General features: G+C 43.0%; 1 protein-coding gene across 2 annotated transcripts in view; it reads right to left on the bottom strand.

The window, feature by feature from the left end:
- Window positions 1-23,616, bottom strand: part of SETD7 (SET domain containing 7, histone lysine methyltransferase) — a 46,620-nt gene that overhangs the window by 17,810 nt on the left and 5,194 nt on the right. Inside the window, exons 2-4 of one of the 2 annotated variants that reach the window (XM_045995004.1) lie at window positions 19,707-19,836; window positions 7,672-7,873; window positions 2,954-3,143 (exon numbers count right to left, since the gene is read on the bottom strand). In XM_045995004.1, the coding sequence (XP_045850960.1) occupies window positions 2,954-3,143; window positions 7,672-7,873; window positions 19,707-19,836 (522 nt within the window). Of the gene's footprint in view, window positions 1-2,953; window positions 3,158-7,671; window positions 7,874-19,706; window positions 19,837-23,616 lie in introns of those variants that run through there. The other variant, XM_045995012.1, reaches the window with a different exon arrangement.

Here is a 23,616-nt window from a genome sequence, read left to right as displayed (position 1 = left end):
GTGCTGCTGTGCCTACTTGTGATCTCTCTCTCTCTCTCTGTCAAACAAATAAATAAAATCTTAAAACAAACAAAAAAGCAATCCAGATCAGTCAGTGTCTAGCTAGGAAACAGACCATTTGCATATTTTGAAGAGAGGATTTCACTCAGGGAATTGGTTCAACGGAGCACAGAGGAATTGAGAAGTCAAAGGGACCAGTGAGGAACCCAGAAACTGGCAGGAGCTGTCAGCCAGGTAACCCTAAGCCGGAGGGACAAAGGTGGAGGTGGTGTGCCTGGGGCTGGAGAGCTGGGGTATACTCGGCCAAGGAAGCTGGGATGTTGGGGGGGAACCTTCCCGGTGGCAGATGGAATCGGGAGATAGGCCCCTGCTTGGAGACCTTGCTGGACACAGAGACAGCTTCTCCCTGATGCCTTCCCTCTCCGTGCCCCTGGCCAGTGCCTCCCTGTGGCCAAACCCAGACAGAAGTCAACGCATAAGAGCCTAGGAAATGTGGCCTGCAAGGGGCAGAAACCCCCCCACCATAAAAGCAGGGCAGCAGAAGGCCAAGAAATGCATTGGGGGCCAACTGGTAGCAGACCAACGCACAATCCGTTAAAGGAAGTCAGCTGACAAACAACCCACATTTTTAAATGGAACTTTTCTGTGAAATACTTGTTCTACTGTGCCGAAAATCTCTGAACTCCCCCTTCCCTTCCTTAGACTAAAGCTATCATCACAAAGGTCCCATGTGCCAGCTACACGGAAAGCCCCACTTTAGGGATGGGGCAGAGGCAAATGGGAAAAGCATCCCTGCCTGCTTTCAAGGGGCTGATGCTGTCTTTTCCAACACCCTGTCCCTTCCTGTTTTTCTGCCACTGGCCAGTGCTCCGGGCCAACGGAGCATACCCTTTACTTTTCCTCCTCTTCTCTGTAATTTATACCACACCCTTGGACCAGAATCCATTCATTCCCTTGACTGACATTAATTCTAAGGGGGTGAGCCAAGCCTTAGGACAGCCCAGGAATGACCAGAGAAAGGAGTTCCTTTGCGGAGAAGGTAAAGAGATGAGGCAAGAAGAAAACCCAGTGTGAGCCCACCACGACCAGTTCTCAGGAAAATAACTCTCTGAGATTATCAGTCTCGCTTCCCAAAATCTGTTGCTTACTCACACCAAGAGGAATGCAAAGAGAACAATAACTTCTCTTATGCTGTTGTATACTTGGTGCCAATAGCTGTGTTTTATAATGAAGAAACAGACTCCGAAGGGATACATAACTTGTCCAAGACCATACTATGGTAAATGTGAACACTGAAACCCAAACCAGGTGACTCTCAAGTTCACGGCTCTTGCTGCTAAAACACGCTACCACTTCCGAAGTTTTAAAATGGGCATCCCTCATGGGGACCCTCCCCTGGCCTGGAGCCCGTCACTTCTAAACACAGTAGCACTGTCTCCGTTCAGAACTCATGTGAAGAGCACAGAGAGTAGAATTTGAAGTGCGAAGATCATGGTTTCACTTAAAAAAAAAATCTTTTCATTTTGGAAGGCTTTTAAACGTATAGAGAAGTTGAAAAGATAGTACAGGGCACCCCAATACTCCTCACGGTTTCTTGTAATGGTAACTCCTTAAGTTACATGGTATGTTTGTCCAAATTAAGAAACCAACATAGCTATGTTACTATTAACTAAGCTTTAGACTTTTTTCAGATTTCACCAGTTTTTCCACTAATGCCTTCTTTCCGTTCCAGGATCCAATCCAAAATCCCTCACTGCATTTAGGCTGCCTCAATTTTTAACTTCAAAAAAACAAAACCCGAGACATTTAAAACAACCAAGTTGGACCTAAGTGTAAATGCTAGATTTCCTATTTTGGGACATTCTCCTCTGGAGATTCTCCTTTGGATCACAAAGAGCTAAATATTATTTAGAACGATTAATGCATAGATTTATTCTCTCCTTCTTTTCTCCGTATAACCTAACTTAGATTAGACACACAGGCATATCTTGCTTTCAAGGAATCAGACCAATTTAAGCAGATTTTGTTTGTTATGCTACCCAAAATACAAAATCCTGGTTTTTCTCCTTGTTTTTTTCCCCCAGACTTTCTACAGTAAATAATTTGATACTCAGAAAAAAATGCCTAGTATACCATACTGTATTTCTAAAAGAAAATAGGATTTTTTTCTAATATGGATTCCACTGGGCTCACTCATGTACCCGCCATGTGCCCCGTGGAGATACTGGGCTCTGAAGGAGGCAGGGGATACCAACATGGATTTATCTTTCCCAATCAGAACTCAGGCTGAATCAGTTTTATAATTTGTACCAACCCAGAGACCTAGCTAATTTGATTCTTTAATATCATTAAGCTGTATTTCAGTTTTTTCTGAAATCTAACCTTTTGAAATTCACCAAATTCCTGCTATCACCTCTTCGCTTCTTCCCTGTCTCAGAATTATACAGCTATGCCTTTATCCTGACTTTTTAGCACCTGCTACTGAAACGCATGGCATCTATTTCCCCATCTCACTGATATTTGGCTTGGCTGTGTGATCTGCTTTGTGCAGTGAAACATGGGTGAATGTGACATGGTGTCAATTTCAAGCTAAGCTTTCAGAAGCAGCACAGGTGTCTGCTCATGCACTGACTTCCTGGGACCCACCTGGGAAAATCTTGACCCAGGTCACCAAAGTCCCTTCAGACTGGGCCCCAGAATTAAGACCTATAAGGTGTAATAAGATAAGAAGCCTCAAGTCCAGCCATGTCAAGCCCAGCCCAGCCCAACATAGACCAGCTGGAGTACAGCTCACCAGCCGACCTGTATGTGAGGTATGGATGTGTCTGTTATGCAGCAAGGCTGATTAATACATGATTCAAGTGGTCTAGAAAAAGCAATTCATTGCTCTCAAATATGCCCTAACAACCTGCTTTGGAATTAGAGCAACCCATCTGAAGCAGATCCGACTTACTTCCCGGCATCAGCTCAAAGTGAGGTCTTCCTTCTTCCGTGGACATAAGGGTAGCCAGTTTTCCCTCTATCATCTCTCCATCAATGAATTTTCCATAAAGGGCTGTCCTCTCATCAGGGTACACATAGGCTATCTTCTCTCCAGTCATCTCCCCATCTTCATTTACTTCTCCCACAAGGCTGCCTCCATCCTGACAGGAGAAACCAAAAGCCAGAAAACATTCTATGTAGTATTTATCCACAGGACACGACTTCAAGGAACTTTTCTTGCGTACTGCCATCGTTGACAGTGCTAACATGACAGCTGAAGAGCTCAAAGCTCAAAGTGAGTGAGAAAAACATGATGCATACCTCCCCAGCCAGCCCTATACAAATAAACTGCTAGAAGTCACACACACAGAAGCGTAGAAGCCCGATTTAGGGAGTCAGAGACCGAGCCCCACTTTTTAATCCTGACAAGTTATCGACACTCTATTTTGGTTCATTATCTAAGAAGCAAGTGCATTGTACTTGTAATATTAGTTACAAACTATTAAAGGAGGCGTAACTGTGTGTTGAACTGTGGACCCACACCCAACATCATGAGGAGCTAGAGCAGGATGGTTTTACCCACTGTTCATACCATCTCACTTCTCCACGTGGGATTTTGGATTTCAGGTCCATTAGGAAAATCTTTAGTTCAAATGTATCTAAGAGTTAACTTAGTGAATGTGAGTAAAGAGTGTTGTCTGCATGTTCTAGGAGCTAAACAAAAGGACTGTGGTCACTGCCTTTGTGAGAATCCTACACTGTCACTTTCTATGGCATTACAAGGAAAAGGGAAAAAAAAATTCAACTAAATTTGATTCCCTCCCCCATCACCTCTTTCTTCCCACTTTCCTTTCTTTACTGCCCCCTTCTGTCTCCTTCCAGGAGAGAAGCCAGCTGTATTTTCTGCTTAACTGTCGCTTGCTTGCATTCCTAAGGGTCATTAAATACTTTAGGGCACAGGCTCTGATGTAACTGTGCATCCTGGTAAGTGCCTAGGGACACAGTAGGTGATCCATAAATGCTTTTTGAGCTGAACTGGGATTACCAGTTTAATAATCTAATAAATAAGCTAATACACAATCAAAAAAAAAAAAAAAGTTGAATCTAGGATCCAAACGACGTTTCCTTTTTTCCTCCCCATGCAGAGGGTCTTTATGGTATAACTGAAAATCTGAGACCTATGTGGGTTCAATATAACAACAGTAATGCCACGACATCTTCTGAAAGCTTGGTTATTTCTCCAACTCAAAGGTTCTAGAAACAGCTACTCAAAGTCAGTGGTGTAGGACAGCTTCTGAGTGATCTCAAATGCTGCTTACTGAGAGAGGGCAGGAATAAATAACACCAGGTCCATGATTTCTAGAGCTCACCCATAGTCTATCTGCTCTTTGGAGAAAAAGGGTCATGAATTTTAAAATGAACCACAGCACTTTCATAGAAAGAAAAACATTTGGCAGCATTTTTAACGCATAGAAAGTGCATTAGAGCTATCTAATTGCTCTCCTCGCAGAGTTAATTCTTAATAAGCCAGCATAAATGGGATGATACTTTCTGTAAGATCTGCCTCAGGCTTTCAGTGGTGATTACTGAGCTGAAGGGTGTTAGCACACTTGTGCTCCTAACACACCGTAACTAACGTAAGCCACTGTCACTCCTGATTAGTGCAGAATTCTGTCTTTCTAGGCTCTCACACTTTTTTTTTCCTTAAGTACTTTAAACTTCTGGTCAGGGAGGTGATGAACGTATTTGTCTAGTATGATAAAGCAGAGATTCTTCTTTTATTTCGAAAAGAAGGTGTACGTTTTAAAAATAGATTATTCATTTTTTTGAGAGAGACAGAGAGAGAGTACAAGCAGCAGGAGCTGCAGGCAGAGGGAGAAGCAGGCTCCCTGCTGAGCAGATGTGAGGCCCAATCCCAGGACCCTGGGATCACGACCTGAGCCAAAGGCAGACGCTTAACTGACTGAGCCACCCAAGCGACATCACTGTTCCAAGGTAAAAATTTGAAGGACATAAGGTGTCCTGAGAGTAAGCTTACAAATACTACAGGGCGAATCATGATTTTCCCTGCCTGCTCTGACTCCAGATCACAAAAACGTCCTTGTTTGCTGTGTCGGGGAGCGTCGAGGAGGAAGCCGCTGCCTTCTGTCCTCTGCTCAGTGGCTCCTCTTCATGGGAGAAGGAATCATTCATTTGATTAGTGAGCAGGCAGGGTCTGACACCCACTGACACCCATCTCTTTATTGGGTGGGGGTTAACAGGATAAAGCCAGCTGCTCCCAGAGGTCCTGCTACATTTTCACTCACGCTGTCCTGGCAGCTGCCGGTGCCTGCAGGCTGCACCTGTCCCCCTCTCCCGTCCTGTCCTCTCCTTGGGAAAGCTCCCTCAGGCAGGACCTACTCCCCCCGGGGAGACCTGCAACTTTCTAGAGCTCTATCTGCTGCTGGTCCAACTGTTTAGTTCACGGGGGGGAAAGCAGAGAAGCCCATTTTGACTTCAGGTCCGTACCCCATCTCCAATGCACCATTGCCATTAGAATAAACCCACCTTGGGGCACCTGGGTGGCTCAGTGGGTTAAAGCCGCTGCCTTCGGCTCAGGTCATGATCTCAGGTTCCTGGGATGGAGCCCCGCATCGGGCTCTCTGCTCAGCAGGGAGCCTGCTTCCTCCTCTCTCTCTGCCTGCCTCTCTGCCTACTTGTGATCTTTGTCTGTCAAATAAATAAATAAAATCTTTAAAAAAAAAAAAAAGAATAAACCCACCTTGATCTCTGACACCTAGAGACACTGTGTCTCGGTTGAATCCAAATCCAGGGAGAAAAGGGGGGGGTGTGATTAGCTCCCTCACTGCCAACAGATACCATATATAAAGCAAGTGTTATTCCAAGTTAATTTTGGATGCTCCTAACTCCCTAGTGCTTCTTTCCGAAGGCAGAGTCTCCTTCTGGCCTTTAATAGGATAATCATTAACACCAAAGGCTAAAAGGTAGGCGCACCATTTAGGCGTCAAGATGCAAATACATTGAGTGGAATGGATCCATTCATCTTGGTGCATCTTTGATCTCTTCGAGAGACTTTAATTGATCATCGTCATAAGTAAGATGGCAGGTGGGAGGAGGCTCTGGTAATCCCCATTGTGCCTCTTTCCTCTACCCAGGCTCCCACAGAGGGTTCCACATTCTCTGACTTCATGATTCACTGTCATGTCAGCAGATCCCCAGTGCCAGGCAGCAAATGCTCCCCCGGCCTCCTCACAAGACAACAAAAGTTTCAGTCTTCCTTAGCTGGTAAGTACCGCCACCACGTCCCTCTTCCTGCCTCAGAGGCAGTAACTGAAAGGACTTTGGATCTATTGCAGAGCCTACCAAGTAGTTATGTCATTGCTTTGGTCATTATTTTAAACATGTTTTACAGTCTTCTTTCGTTAAGCCCTGTTCCCTAGAGTATAACCTGTTTTTAAAGAACAATAATGGGTAAGGAGATTTAGCTGGGGCTACTTTTCCTATTACACATGTAATAGATCATTTGTTTTTATTAACTTTTTGTAAGCATAAGAAGACAGGGTTCAGAGTAAGAAAAATGCTCTTGTATTTTGACTGAAGCTCTGGAGAAAATAAAATATTACTATTATTATTATTATTATTTTTAAGTAAGTTCTATATCCCACACAGGGCTAGAACTGATGACTCCAAGATCAAGAGTTGCATGCTCTACTGACTCAAATCAGTGAGATGCTGCGGACAAAATAAAATAGTAGACAAAATATTTTCTAAGGTCTATTTCCTGGCACATTTTCTGAATATTCGCTAATAACAGATGGGCTATTTGAAATGCAACAATGAGAGCATTAATTCCCAACCCCATGGGTTGTGCCACATCATTTTGCTCTAGTAAACTCCAAAAGTATTAGAAAATGTTATCAAATACTCAAAGGCAAGTTAATTTTAATCACCTTAATTTAAGCAACATAAGCCAAAAATCACTTATAAAGTCGGGAGAAGGGTTGTAAGAGCAAGTAATAATAGTGCAGTACATCCCCGAAGATGGGAGATTGCTGGGCCAGGTCTCCTGCATGAGAACCAGAATAAAATTAATAGCAACAATGAACTATTCCACTGTCTCTTTCTATATGCCAAAAGAATATTTCTATATATACATATTTTTAAATATTTTATTTTATTTATTTAAAATTTATTTTTAGAAAGAGCATAAGCAGGGTGAGCGGCGGGGGGGGGGGGGGGAAGCAGACTCCCCGCTGAGCAGAGAGCCCCATGTGGAACTCGATCGCAGGACCCTGAGATCATGACCTGAGCTGAAGGGAGACACTTAACTGACTGGGCCACCCAGGCGCTCCCCCCCAAAAGAATATTTCTAAAAAGCATATATTTTTATCTTTATTAGCAGAACAATAAAGCCATTTAGTTTCAATTTATTTGAATCATGACTATTCATTCCTTTCCAGAACAACACCGAGAAGGAATGAATAGTGGCTGTGAGGATCCACAGTCTAGGAGGACAGCGAGTAACAGTGAGGGGCACACCTCGGCAGCAGCTGGGGGCTTCAGCTCCTGCATCTCTCCAGTTTCACATTTTCTAACACAGAGGATACATTTTACTCTTTATTGCCAGGAGCCAAAGCATCGGTTTAACCCATGTTACATTCCAGCAAAATGAACAGTCACCAGGCTTACTGGGTAGTATATCCAGCAGACTCCATGCCGAATGTTATCCTTGTACTGCCCCTTGAAGATCAATCTCCCATCCGTGTCATACTCCTGGGCAGGCCCATTCAGCTCTCCGTCTACATAGGTGCCCTGCAGCACGCCTCCGTCCTCATAAGTGTACACTCCCTGGCCCTGCAGGGCATCGTCCACATAATACCCCTCCAGGGTGCTGTGAGAGAAGGGAGAACAAAAGGGAACAGTCAGACCATGACTCCACTCTCTTAAAAGAAAGGATCACATGCAAGGAACTGCATGCCCAGCTCTGTTTCGCTGCTGACCCGTATTCAGTGCACCTCCTGAATTCCCCACATCTCTAGGAAAAATACTCCAGAGATGTGGGTGGGATTGGGGATGGGGGGGCGGGGATTTCATTCTTAACTTCCCAGTTCCCATTCATCCTTTTTCTCTGCTAGCAGAAATAGAGAAGAACAAAGACAGGTGGAAACTGAGAGACCAAGCCTCATCTGAATATGTTTTCAAGGCTAAGATGCTGACCAATACCAGGCAAGAGGAATGGCGGCAGTACCCTTTTCATAAACGGACACCCATGTTTAATTCCCTCAAGAGTGGTCCAGACATCACTGGGTTCTCGGGCCCTTTCAGATGGCCTCTATACAGTGGTCTTTAATAATACAATCGTGGTTTAGACTGTAAATATCTACATATTTATCAAAGTCATTAATGTATTACTTATGTGTGACAAGCATAATTGATATCCAGTCAAAAGAACCCCTTCCAGTTATTTGGATGATGGATGGGGGTGTGTGTGTACATGATCAGGGCAAATGGGGGCAAGTAAGGAAGACCTCAAGCTGAACCTTGTTAATATCATTAGCAACCTCATAGTGTTGAGACCCCTCCTTCCACAACAGAAGAAACTCACAAGGGTGCGGCTCATGGTGAATTTACAAGAACCTCCCTGTCTCTCCCCCCTCAAAGAACACTTTTGGCATTTCAATATGTTTTCAGGCTTAGCTTCTCAAAGGCCATTATATCATGAAACTAACTTGACCAAAAATTTCTTCTCTGTACGCCACTTGCAATAAAGGAAAGAGCAGCTCAAATAATTTTTAAATTGAACACGTAAGATGTTTAGCAACCGTGATGGTTTATTTTAACATCTGCAGATAGCACTCACCCATTAATTCAACTAACAAACATTTATAGGGTGCCTTGCAAGTAGCAAGCATCGTGGGAGGTTCTAGAGAGCACGAGGAACACGACAGCAGAGGCCGGCAGGCACATACTCTGTCGTGCGAATAGACGGCATGCCAAGGGGCCACAGGGACTGCGGTGGCTGCCAAGGGGCCAGAGGGACTGCGGTGGCTGCACCTGGCTGTGCCTGGTAAAGTCTGGTCTTGCTTACCGAATGACAGAAGGATCTACGATCGTTAAATGAAAAGCACAAGCTAAATAACCGTAGCCTCTGATCACACTGTAATTACACTATGGGTAGTCTCCCAAGGAGAGAAATCGTTGTTTCAGTTTTGTTTGTACTACCAATGATAAATAGGCTGAGTAAATTCATGAAGAGAATAGAGTGCACTTTAGCCCTTGCATAAATAATCAAAATTCTGTATCAGTTGGAATTAATGAGATCCTACTCCCCCTATGGCCATTAGACTCCCCCCATGGCCAAAAAAAAAATATATATATATATACATATATAGCCATTAGGATCCCCCCCCCCCCCATGGCCTTTCTCTCTCTCTATATATATATATGAACAACCTTGGGGAAGAATAGCTAATCAACTCACATAACGATACAAGAGTGCAAAAAACTACTGACTCACCTATGTTCCCATTTAGGTTGGCCAGATAAAATATAAGAGGCTCAGATAGGCTTGAATTTCTGATAAACAACAGATCATTTTTTATTATAAATAGGTCCCTAAGATTGAGCAGAACACGTACCCTAAAATATTTTTTGTTGCTTATCTGAAAGGCCCATTTTAAGCGACTGTCCTGGATTCTTATTTGCTTAGCCTAGCAACCCTATTGGCTAAGTTCTCAGGAGCATTTAGAACATGCCTGCGTGTGTTTGAGCAGAATTCTCCCCTGACACACTAGTCTGCCAATGTTTCTCAGGTCATGGTCAAATCCACAAAGCACAGGCCTTGGAAATCACTTAACAGTAATATGGACTTGCACATATTTCCCCCGAAGTAGCTTGTCCCATCCTCCCTTATACTGGAGCTCATCCTTGCTAGTCTCGTAACACTAAGAATCACAGCTATTTCCCGCTGAGCCCAAATGACGAAGGTGCACAGATGCAAAGTCTTAAGGCGCTGGAGAGCAAAACTGATTGCAATATTTTTCAGCACCTGCTTGAGCAAACAGCTCAGCTCTCTTAGAGGATCTGTAGGCTAGCTTGGATGAAATCTGATGACCAAAGGGGCACATGATCTCATGAACTGGGTCCTCCGGAGCCAGAAAAATGATAAGGCTTTGACATCCTCTGTCACGAAGGAAACAAAATAAAAGCTTCTGGGTCTGGGGTCAAGGGTTCCGCCGATCTAACTTTTTCTTCCAGGGGAGGTTGGCAAACCATGGCCCACTGCCTGTTTCTGTAAATGCAGTTTATAGTCATGCACGTTCCTTCCCCGCGTCCTCCGAGGCTGCTTTCGTCTTGCAAAGGCACAATAGCAGAGTTGCACCAGGCACTGTAGGTGGCCCAAAAAGCGGACAGTGTTTACCATCTGCCCCATACAGGGCAAGTTCACTGACGCCCGTTCTAGAGTCCCTGCTCACATAAGTTTATTCACTGGCCCCAAGCATACACACCTGTCTATGTCTTACCTCCCATACCCTGGTATCCTCGCTTCCACCTTTAAAACACAGGTAACCAAATGTTTTAAATCCCGGAGGACAAAGTCAGGAAATCAACCGCAGGTCACATTTTCTTTTCTTTTTTCCATTAAAAACAAAAATAACCTGGGGTAATAGTGAATATTCTCAAGCCTCTGGCATTTTTCTATTCAAAAAAGAAATATGCTGAGACAACGGCACTGTTTTGTGGCCACTAAATTGTTAATATCAGAGAATATCGGAGAGGAAACTACATACAAGTAGCTCCCTCATCCTCTTGCTGAAATTGGATGGACAGTTGCGTTTTGAAGGAAGTCTGCTCATGCTGGCTTAACCGGAGCCTGCCCACCCTCCCTGCGGAACCCTGCTTCCCCCAGAGTCCACCCTGAGCACCACTCCCAGGCCACACTTCTCACTGGAGCCTCATCATGAACCATCGCAGAACTTTCCGGGTGTTGACCGGTGGTCACCTTTTGTGTCCCATTTCTCTAACTAGACTGTAAGCCCTTCGTAGGAACAAATGAGGCATTACCCATCCACGCATCCCTCCCGGACACAGGAACACAGCCTATCTTCAGGCAGTACTTCTTAAATGAAAGAATGGAAATGGGAACTGGGCTAATTTTGCTTTGAGAAGAGACGACTGAGAGGGAACATAACAATGTTACTCAAGGGCAGGGAGTACTCTTCATTTCTTCATTTGTAAACTGCAGCTACTAACAGGGTTAATATATATCAAGTACTTAGGAGATGATCTGGGACATAGTGATTGCCCAAATAAGTAATAGCTATTCTTATTAAGCATGCACACTCAGAGGTATGCTAACGAGCTTTCTCCCGAGAAACGGGGCTTTAAACAGCATCAGGGAAATAGTTATGAGATACTGGAGTAGTCAAAGACATTTACCAAGACTGCTTTAAATCTACTGAAAAAAAAAAAAAAAAACCCAAAAAACCAAAAACCAACGAACAGGCAAGAAAGTGTCCTCTGTCTGGAATAATTTATGAGTGACCCATTACATGGCAGAAGGATGAAATAAATGCTTAAGTGAAAAAAGTAACATGTATTCATTGTAAAACAAAACAAACCAAACCAAGTACCACAAAGATGTAGAAAGTAGGAATTTCCACTCCCCTTGCTCAGTTTGCCATATGCCACTGAAGGCTTTGTCCCCATTTACATATCATGCACTTTCCCACCTTTGTTGTTTCTGTTTTAATGAAAATGGGATCATGTTATATATAGTGTTCTTGACTGTTATTTTCTGAAGTCTCTTTCAACATCTTGGCAGATTCTTTAGTATGTTAAGAAACTTCAAAAATGGTCTTTCGACTGTTAGATTTTTCTGGCACCAGCATCGAATCAAGTAACCAGAAAATGTGGAGAAAATTAAAACATCAACTTTAATTAAATTTCTTTCTGTACATATACACACAGACCACTGTTACCTGTTTTATCAAAGCTCTTGAAATTAAATGTCTGTAATAAATTAGGAAATCTAGCTTAAAAAGAAATTGGGAATTTTTATAATTATTTATCTAGGCTAACACATCTGCATTTTACTCAAATATCATTAAATGTTCTTTTTAAAATTCTCTTTAATATCTGAATACACAAAAGTGCTCTTAGGAGATGTGACAGCTTTGGCCTTTCCTTGGTATTCTGGGGACCAGGCTTTCACCTTGTGAGGCATAAACTCTGTTCCCTTCCTGTCATCAGCTGTTGTAAAATAAGAACCAAGAGGGAAATTTTAAATGAATCATAATTCTACTTTAAATTCCCACTTCGAACCAAATTAAATTGTGACTCTTAGTATTAAAACGTTGAACAATTATTTTATGACAATGTATATTACCTCTTAAAAAAAGCTGAGATGTAATTGACATACAGTATTATACTATACATTAGCTCTTAAAATATTGAACAGTAAGTAAAGATAAAGAAGAACATCCCCCACAAACCCAAACCATCTGCTCGGGCTCTCTCTGAGAGAAACGTCAACTTCTTACAAGGTGTGATAAGCAAGCTGAATGGAGCTCTACCACGCCTTCCCTGTGATAGAGTGTGTTGTCTATCTTGAAAGGTTTTTTTATCCTTTAGTAGAAGATCTGTGAGTCTGCAGGATCTGATTTTTATAAAGGCTCAAGATGACAGTAAAATTTCCAAAGAACAATTAGTGAAACTGAGCTTTGCTCTCTAAAAATAAATCCTGAGGGGCACCTGGGTGGCTCAGTCAGTTAAGCACTGGACTCTTGACTTTGGCTCAGGTCGTGATCGCAGGGTTGTGAGATCGAGCTCCTCGTCTGGTTCTGTGCTCAGCGGGGAGTCTGCTTGGGATTCTCTCTCTCCCTCACCCTCTGCCTCTCCCACCTTCTCTCCCCCCGCCTAAAAATAAATAAATGAATAATTTTAAGAAAACCCTGCCAGCTATTGTTATTGACAAATAATAGTAACGGTAATGGTGAGAAATAATAATAAAAATCCATCCTTGATCTTGAGGGCATTTTGCTAAGAGAAATAAGTCAGACAAAGACAAATATTGTATATCCTGACTTACATGTGGAATCTAAAAAAGCCTAACTCATATAGAAACAGAGCAGAACAGTGGTGGCCAGGGGCTGGGGGCAAAGGGGAGGCATTCATCAAAGGAGACAAACTTTAGGCTATAAGATGAATAAGTTCTGGGGATCTAATGTACAGCATGATGACTATAATTAACAATACTGTATCATGTACTCCAAAGTTGTTAAGAGAGTAGATCTTCAATAATATCACCGTTAATAAAAAGGTCATTAGATCAGGGGATGGAGGTGTTAACTAACCTCACTGCGGTAATCACTTCACCATATAAATGTATCAAATCAGCATGTTGTGTACCTTACACTTGCACTTATCATATGTTGATAGTATCTCAATGAAGCTGGAAAGATGTAGATATAGAGCAACAGGAAACAAACCCAGGTTTTCCCATACGTGCCTCCTAGGTTCCCTCCACGCTGCACGGTCTTTACAGGTATTCTCACTGAATCTTCACAATGGCTTGGAGAAGTCAGTCTAATTATCCCCACTTTACAAATGAGGAAACAAGTTCACAGATCAGAGTTCTTCTGAGCTGCTTCTTCAAGTAAACTTCCCATCAATCTGCCAAGCTCCTACCAAAGTTGGTCAAGCCCCACAAGGAAGTAAATAAATCTACCCCAGCACTCTTTTGAACTCTTTTGAACAAATGACAGCTAATGAGTGACTTCAAGAAAACTTAAAGCAAGCAAGAAAGGCAGTCGGGATCAGGGCTATTTCCTGGTTGCTCGTTGGAGAAGAGTGATGCGTGTAGTGAGAAGAGGAGGGCTCCGGGACTGAGCTCACTTTGGCTTGAATCTTAGCTCCAACACTCACTGATGGGTGACTGGGCAAGTTATTTAACCACTCTGTGCCTCAGTTTCTTTTTTTTTTCTTTTAAAGATTTTATTTATTTATTGGACAGACAGATCACAAGGAGGCAGAAAGAGAGAGAGAAGGATGCCCCGATGCGGGGCTCGATCCCAGGACCCTGGAATTATGACCTGAGCCAAAGGCAGAGGCTTTAACCCACTGAGCCACCCAGGCGCCTATGTCTCAGTTTCTTATGCAGAATAGGATTATAAAGCCTACTTCACAGCTTGTCCCAAAGGGAACAAATCCAGTATTGAACAGATGATAGGTTATCCATTTTCCCCCATTCCCTTTCCTTCTGTATGTCACAAAAATTTTTGCCTTAATCAAAACAGTTCATTAGAATACAGACAAATGTATTTGTTGAGCCTGGTTCCAGCAAAAGCTGGATGACTGTCAGGAATACAGAAAGAACTGTGGCTTGTGCGGGAGACAGGAATACATGACTTCAGAAGTCCATTTCGGCTCCAATTTCCCTGAAATGTGACCAAGTACCTTCCAAAATCCAAACACAAGGAATCATGCATGGGCCTGTCACCAGGAAAATGTCAGCCTTTCTCAGTGGCTTATAGAATGGACAGCCTCACTTACATTATTTGGCCAATGATAAATGACAAAAGGCCCTCTTAGCTGGACACATGAATGTAGCAATCGACACTAGGGGAAGTAAATAATACTTTGAAATCTAACTGGCACGTTAAGGGGAAGCATCAATAATGTAAAAAATATGTAACTAAATGAATTACTTCACATTTATCTCATAGTCAGGCTAAAAACCACATAATTCCCTAATATTATCCAACCCAAAGCCAAGCTGCATTGAAATACCTCTTTCTTGTTATCACCCTAAAAATTTCAAGTAGTTCTGCAAAATTACCTTTGTATCTATAAATCTTGGTTGAAATGAGAACAATTCAGAAAAATAATGCATTGAAATGGACATCCAGAATTGGGATTAGTATAAAAACTAGAGATGTGTACCTCAAAGTACTCCGCATGCTAAATACTTTCCTAATATGCTCCCTACCCCACCACAGTCCAGCGGTGCCAGAGGGACCCCAGAACCACAGCAATGAAGCTTCTAGATCCCCTTCTTCTCACTGCATTAATGCCTTCATCTCAGTACCAGAGCAGATGTTAAGTCCCAATGACCTAATCTTAGTCTTAGGACATTTTCTTCATTTCTTTACAAAGGGGGAGAAAATGGAAAACAATAACTGCTTGAAAAGACAATTTAAAAAATAAGGTCGGGGCGCCTGGGTGGCTCAGTGGTTAAAGCCTCTGCCTTCGGCTCGGGTCATGATCTCAGGGTCCTGGGATCGAGCCCCGCATCGGGCTCTCTGCTCAGCGGGGAGCCTGCTTCCTCCCTTCTCTCTCTCTGCCTGCCTCTCTGCCTACTTGTGATCTGTCAAATAAATAAAAATAAAATTAAAAAAAAAAAATAAGGTCAATTTTCCCATTCATTCCTAATTGTTGGGATAACTTATCTGTTAAAGAACGACTGGTCTGACTTAAGCCAGTTTTAATGTTTTTCAGTTCCACATTTTGCCATATAATAAACGAGAGACCCACTGCTGAAGATCTCAAAACTAGCATACATTCTAAGGCTAAGATAATAGTAAGGTACAATGTACATTTTGGCTATTTAAATTGATTTAGAAATAAATAGCTACTTCCTTATTTTACCTTGAAAATGTTTAATTAATATGCTTAAATTCTCTGCCAATAGTGGTTACCTCTGTGATGTAGGGGGTGAGGGCACAGAAAAAGGGGAGGCATATTCACTTTTTACATTGGTATATTTCTTCTTTTGTCTGTTTAAAGATTTCCTTCCTTCCTTCCTTCTTTTCGTTCTCTTTCCCTCTCTTCCTTCCTTCCTTCCTTATGAGAGAGAGCATGCGTGTGCATGAGGAGGGGGGAACAGAGGGAGAGGGACAAGCAGACTCCCTGCTGAGTGCAGAGCCCAGGGCAGGCCTCCATTCCGGGCTCCATCTGAGGATCCTGAGATCACGACCTGAGCTGAAACCAAGAGTCAGATACTTAACTGACTGAGCCACCCAGGAACCCCACATTGGTGTATTTCTTAAAGTCTGTTATTCTACCAAGTATTTGCTCTATGTGCAATTGAAAAATATTCTGCTTCTATCTAGGAACTTGCCTAAAAAATTTAACAGGGCCATTTTTCCTCGTGATCTGAATATTTAAAATTCTTATTCAGGATTATCAGAGTCTATATAAAATAGAAAAGTGATTCTAGAATTTCCCTGCTATAAATCTGTGTTTGTTTGTAACCCTCTCCTAAATCATGTATGTAGCTTATGGCATAGACTGTGGTAATGGTTTCATGAATATATACTTACCTCCAAGTGCATCAAGCCGTATGTATTAAATACACACAGCTTCTCGTACGTGAGTTGTACTGCAAGTAAGCTTGCTTACAGAAATCCCACAGCCCCGTTCAGGTGTCCCATTGGCTTAGAACGCACCAAGGCCAAATCTTTTGTCACGACACTTTGCAATTTTCCAGACAGGTTCCGGCAATTGCAAACAAATCCTCTGATTGGAACATAAGCCTGCATTACAGGTTTGGACAGCTTTTAAAAACTCTCACGGAAACTTTCTGTTTCCTCACCTGCTATTTTAAAACCTTGATTTCAGCCCTTTTGGGGGGGAATTTTTTCAGACTAAAGCTCCTGACTGGCAGTGAAAGCATAGGGTCCCCACTTTGGTTAACCCAATACATCAGACCCTAACAATCAGGAGCAGTTAATAGGGAGAAAAATTAATAGACAAACCTAAATTAGGGTACTGGTTCATGGAGAAACAGCTGACTTCTCTATGACCACATCCTGCACCCTCCTTAAAAAGGCCCAGTAGATTCCACGGCCATTTTTTCAGTCATAAGATTATCTCACTCATGTTTATGGCATATCCTTTTAACAGATGTCTCATAATACGCTCAGTATTGGGTTGAAGAAAGGAGGTGACGGTGACCTTTTGAGAACCTGTCACCATACTGCTACATCATAAAAGCAGTGGTACGACTCTCTTCCATCTAAGTGTTAGCCCCGATCTATCCGAGGAAGGGCCCAACAGAAACCTCTTGAGGTCTGTGCTAATACCACCATTCTTGATTTTATCTAACGTAAGTCTCTCCAGATGTTTGACTGGTACATATAAAAACTAGTAATTAATGCCTCAAAAAGGGGGGGGGAAGGGCAATCAATTTCTATTCCATTGATATGTACTGGCCTCGTTTCAATGGGACCTAGTGTTTCAGCTTCTTCACGCTGGGACACTCATGCGCAGGGCTGCAGGGGGACGTGGGTAAATCCAGCTGCAGCTAGAAGGGACCCGCCTGACAGAGGGAGGGAGGAAGGGAGGGAAGGGCTTGGGAAGGGTCGGGCCTCCCTCAGCTCCTCCCACAGCCAACAGGCTCAGTATCTTGGAGCCAACACAGCTCATTCCTGGCACACTGGTGCGGAAGAGAGGTCTAGCCCTACAACACTGCGTGTCAGGTCTGGGGAGCAAGCAAGTCAGCAACATTCCCATCAGTTGACCCTGCTGCACTGTTTCCCCGGAGTCAATGACGGGGTGGGATCATCAGCTACCAGACTGAAAGCATGAGAGAGAGAGAGAGAGAGAGAGAGAAAGTAAGTGTGTGTGTGTGTGTGTGTGTGTGTGTGTGTGTGTGTGTGTGTGTGTGTGTGTGTGTGTGTGTGTGTATGCGTGTGGTGGGGGTGGAGTGAGTGTTCTGGGTGAATTCTACCTTCTCTTTCCGCTTCCAGACTCATTTAACAAGACTCTCTCTCTCTCTTTTTTTTTAAAGTATCAAATTAAGGGAAAGTGCCATGAAGCGTAGCCGGTCAAACAGCTTCTGTCCTCAAGGAAACCTCTGTCCTCTAGGGAAAGTAAGACATTGGCACAATATACATTTGTTGAATGAATAAAAAATAACTGCCGCATGAGAGAGGAAATAACACTTCTCCAGAAAAGAGGTATAAATAAACTGCTGTGAGAACAGGCAGGAGCAGCTTCCCTCTGGACTGGCTAAAGGAATCGTGAGAGAAGCAAGCATTGATACCAGATCTTGGAAGAGTGGGACTCGGGTGTCCATCAGGCATCCACAGAGGGGCAAAGGAAAGGGAGTAAAGCATCTGGCCATTTAAAAGGTACGGTTTGTGGGGTGCCTGGCTGGCTCAGTCAGTGGAGCGTGCGACTCTTGATTTCAGGGTTGTGAGTTCGAGCCCCACATTGGATGTAGAGATTACATAAAAGTAAAATCTTAAAAAAAAAAAATGTACAGTTTGTAAGCAAAGCTCACTGAAAAGAGATGTGGTGTGGGGCTGGGGAGCATAGGAAAGAGAAGGTTGGGATTAATAATGAAAATGAAATTGTACAAAAGTTCTGTGATAGGTTTTTGTTACTTTCCTCATTGTATCAGATAATGGAGGGCCTGAAGAACTGTTAAAAACTTTAAAAACAACCCACTCCATCTACAGAAAAGGCATTCTGGTCACAAGCCAGTCCCTCCGTCACCCTTGAACTGTCAGCTTAGACATTTCCTTTCCCAAAGGAATTCCTGGGCATAGGAAGCTTTGGCTTATTACTGATGTCCAGAGCTTAGAAGCAGCGCTGTACCCTGCAGAATCTTAGAATCTGCTTTAGCTAAATCCATTTCCCTATTCCTCAATCAAGCGGGCAGAAAGAGAACTGGCCTTCCCGTGTCTCTGAATTCCTCTCAGTGCTTGAGAAATTCACATGGTCATTCTCTGTTTCTGAAACTGACATGGTTTAAAAGTCACGGTTGGAAAACTGTGCCCCTACAATTCCATCTTTTCTTGGAAGATAAAGTCTATTCCTGTGGTCATTCCCACCTATTTCAAGAGGGAAAGGAGCTTCTGCCTCATGGCATTCTCAGATGGGAGGTGAAAGCAAAATAACAAGAACCCTGCTGTGGAACGTATTTTAGCTAGAGGCAGAGCATCAAAGGTAGCAATTGTGACATCACCACGGAGGGACCACACATAATGACAGTCATCCCAAAGGGCAGCCTGTCAAACACCATGAGTCTGGAGTTGAACACCCTGTGTTCACCTGTCCCGTGTCTCCCTGGTTGACCTGAGATGAGGCAGCTTTGAAGAGCCTTGCTAAATGTTTTCTTGACCCATCTCATGAGGACAGGGCATATGCTGAGAAAATTACGAAGCTGCGGAACCCACGAGGTCGCCGCATCATCCTTCAAAGTGTTTGAAGGAACCAGACCGTGACAGCGGAAAGAGAGAGGGCTGCGTGCACTGGAGTGAGTGTTGTCCTTGAAAAGAAGTGAGAATCAGTCGCTACCTGAGCTGCCCAAGCTGGGCCCCGACAAAAACAATCCCCATCTGTGTGGCTTCACAGGGATTCATTATGTGGACAAGCAGGTGAAATCCATCAAAGAACTGGGTGAGCCCCGTAACTAATGTGTGTGTGATGGGAGCTCCCTGACTCGGGCAAGACAGAGGAGCTGTGGCAAGCACAGCCTAGGAAGCAGTGATGAGGGACCTAAGCCTCAGGCTGACTCCCCAGAGGAGCACAAACGACTCCCTGGGTCCCCAAAGCAGTGTATAGCTGTTGGGGTGACGTCTGCCTCTTCTGTAAGTGGCACCAAAACATCCACTTAAATTCTTTCATTTGTATCATTCCTTCAAGTACAGTAATTTGGTAACCACCCCCCCCACCCCCCGCAACAAGACGAAACTCAACAAAACTGCGAGGGCTACCTGCCATCAAAGAAGAAGAACTTCCCTCGGCCGTTCTTTTCTCCGTGAACAAAGTTCCCTTCAAATCTGTCCGTGGAGGAGTAGGTCACTGTGCAGAACCCGTGTGGTAATCCATCATCATCCAGGTGCCCTGGAGAAAGGGAAGCACACAGCAAAGCTTAACATCTTCTGTGCACTCCCACCACCACATCTGCACTCAGATCCTGCCAGCTCGTTCCCTGAGCAGCCGGAGGGCCCCCTGCCTGCCTCGGGGGGAGAGCACCTACCAAGCGTTCTATGCCTGCATCAGCAGTATCAACTGATCTGTTATGTACACTTCGTGAACAGGTGGGGGCTACAGCAGAGGGACTTAAACAGATTTCAGACTAGGAAGCACAAACGAGCTGGCATTTTACTGGGGACTACAAGTTATTCCCAATAATAACATCTGCATGTTGCAATTTACCAAGTACGTCCCTACATGGCACTGCTCATATTTGGAATCAATGTCCCCAAACTCTCTTGCTTAATTGAAATGAGATTGAGATAGCCCCATTTTATAGTCTATTGTAAGGTACTTTGTCTTTGCAATAAGTTATCTAGTTGTAGAACTCAGTATACGATACAATTTTACAGATCACTATCCAGGAGGATGCGGAGGACTGCTAGCCAGTGTCTTCTGAAAACCTTCCTGCTTGCTCTGTCATACTCACACAAGGGACACAGCCACATCTCTGAAACTGCCCTAATATTCATACGCCTAACATTGTACTAACACATGAACTCAGAGTCCTTCTAAGCCTGAACATCAGCGTAACCTTGAACTTACTGCTTTCCTTTACAGTGTCTTTCAGCTTTGAATCTTTATTAATAACCTTGTCATTTACCCTCTCCCACTATGTTCAGAGGGTTTGTGCTTTAAGTGCAGCTGCAAGTATCCATGTGGTCATTTCAACAGTGATTTTGAATATCAGCAGCTCTTATTACACTGTGATCTTTAAATTGCTGGTTCTTCCTGGGTCACAGACTCGTATATTCCAATATTTATATTTACAGTCAATGTTTAGGTTTTTATTATTATATGCATATTTCACAAAACCCAGAAGTCACCTCATTGGTATCTCCCCAATTATCCTGGGGAGCTAATTTTGTGGAGGTGGGTGAAAATGAAGGCAGTAGTTAATCTCCTGGCTTTTTCCTGGGTTAACGACCTGGGTCATGGACGAAAAAGGTATGAAAGCATTAAACACGGTGTGCAATGCAGGGACATTAAACACTTAAATGGGGCTTCTAGATGGCTCACAGACCTAAAGGAAAACACAAACTATACCACCACAGTGAATGCTTTAGTCTCCTGAAATGGTTTCTTCCAACATGATTAAAAAAAAAAAAAAAATCGCCCCTTGGAAGAGAGGTTAAGTAAGCGTTATTACGAACAACAAAAAAGCTCTCTATTTGTGTTATTGATTATAAACATAAAATAACAACGAACAAACACACTGTTTTATTGCTACACTTGACTCTGTATAGAATGAATTATCTAGAATATTACAATAAAACGTGACTACTTAAATCACAAGTGATATGGCTCCTTTCCTCTTAGGACAAATTTTTTTCTACAAAAGGCCAGGAAATTAATGGTTAGAAAGCAACCAGGCCATAATTGCTTTCTTCTCACTCAAAAATTAACTATACATGGCATGTTCAATGATACTCAAGTCATATGAAATAATTTGGACAATTATTTTCTAAAGATGTACTGGTGACGTTTCTCTCATTGAAATAAATTAAATATACTTTTTTAATTTTCATTAAAAAACCCACTCCGTGTATAGCTGAAAGCTTGCTTCTATGAAATGCTGGGATTAACATTTCTATGGATTTAGCATTCCACTTACGATTTAGGTATATCACAATAATCATTTTAGCCTTATACTGAAGTGGTCACTAATTAGTTGAAAGTGATTTCCCCACAGAAAAAAGTTCACATATTTTAGACTTTAAAATATTAATGTTTGATGAAAATTTTTATGGTACTTTAGATGAAGAGATCTATTATAGTAAACCTGAACACTAAGGAGGAAAAAAACCAGTGTAAAAATTTCATTTCCACCTTCCCTCATTCATGACAGTCCTGTCCTATTTCTGAATAAAACACTGCAGGCGCATCCCCAGCGGTGGAAAATTAGAGAAAATTTAAAGTGTCATGGAACATGGAACATGTTTAGCATGTTCACATGGAACATGCTAAAAGCACCTGAGGGACAGTACTGATCCCAACGGAGATGAAAGCAAAAACATTCAATCCCATCCCATGAAGGATGCTTATGTCAGTGTGTCTTTCAACAGGCCCATGAAAAATCGTCCCAACACCTTCTTAGCCCCTAGCTGAGATAGGGACAGAAAACACGTGCTGTTTCTTGGGTAACACGGTGTGTTTGGGAAGATGCAGATGCATGATGTTTCCCTCTCCCTCTATCAGTGCACAGCAGGCCCCTCTTGTTGGCTTGTCTTGTTTTCCTCTCATCTTTCCAAAAGGAAGATGATGTTATCAATGAACAGGATCAATTAAAAAGAGCTAGATTAATTAAGTCCTGGGATCATTCGAGAATTCCACCCTGAATATTTAATAGCCTGGAGTGGTTTTCCTAGCAGAAGAACCTGGTCTCTGAAACAACCCAAACAGTTAACAACAACAAAGAGATGTTCCAAAGAAAGTAATGTAGGGAAGAGAAGAGATTTGGTTGTTTGGCCCTCCCACCTCCGTTCAACATTAGAGCTTCTGTAGACGATCTGGTATAACTCTTCTTCAAACACCATGTGGATAACAGCATCATGGAATAGTTGTCTGGTCAGTATTAGTCAATACCGCTGCTCTACAGAGAAGAAAAAAGTCTGCATGCCTATTAGGCATCTGGCAATGGAGGGCATCCTTTCCTATTATCTCAAGTACACCTCACAACAAGCCCTCGCATTCCAAGCTTATCTCCTCATCTGAGGAAGCCCACGCCTTGCATCTGAGAAACATATTAACCACTTTGAATGGTGCTAATGAATACTGAAAGCCCTTTCCCCAATTCTTTCCATCTTTTTCTCTTCAGGTAAGAGCAAACTAGCAGCATACCCTTTCTTTCCTGCTGCTGGTGGAAGAAGGTATCCCTAAAGGGGTAGGTATTCTTGGGACCCAGGAAGAGAAGTGGAAGAAGCCTCTGGAATTACGATATTTCTCAAAAAAACCCACCAGGATCTCCAACAGCATGTCCTTTTCGCAAATTCCTATCCCTTCCAAGCGTTACCTAACTCAAAGAGCAACACTAGTCCTCCTCCTTGCTCTGATTGAGGTCAATTTGTAAAAATGCTCCAAGTCAGCCAACGGGCTTCTGGGCCAGTTCCCGCTAAACAGAGGCTGAACACCAGACTCAAACAACAGGAAAATTCACTGGAATGACTATTCTGCATTGATAATACTGTCCCAGCCCACATGCTGTAGATCCGACCTCAGCGTGATTTTAAATATTTACAGAGGTTAGAGAAGGAAAAAATGTAACAGTCTCATACTTTTACTTTTTCACTTTGTCCTAAAGATCATTATCTACTGAGCAGTTAGAAGGTTAAAAATTCCCCCTCCAGTTTCCTCTCAGCTTTTTTCTTAACCTGATGAGAGCCAGGCCTGTCTTCTGGGCAGTGATGGTCCATCTCTACAAAGGAAATTCCCTCTGGGTCAGACACACCGCTGTTGACTGCCTCAGGCTTACCCACGGGAGATCTGAGAGTAGAGCTTGTGTGTGTGTTTGTGTGTGTGTGTGTGTGTGTGCACGCGCGCGCATGCACATGCCTGTGTCTAGTGTGTTTCCTTCAGAATAAGAGACCCTTACATGCACTGCTGGTTTTGTAGAACAGATCTGCTTAAAAAAGTAATAATAAAAGGCAA

The sequence above is a fragment of the Meles meles genome, chromosome 2, assembly GCF_922984935.1.
Source record: "Meles meles chromosome 2, mMelMel3.1 paternal haplotype, whole genome shotgun sequence".
NCBI classification, from domain to species: Eukaryota; Metazoa; Chordata; class Mammalia; order Carnivora; family Mustelidae; genus Meles; species Meles meles.
The sequence above is the reverse complement of the archived record's forward strand: the minus strand, read 5'-3'. Positions and strand labels throughout refer to the sequence as shown.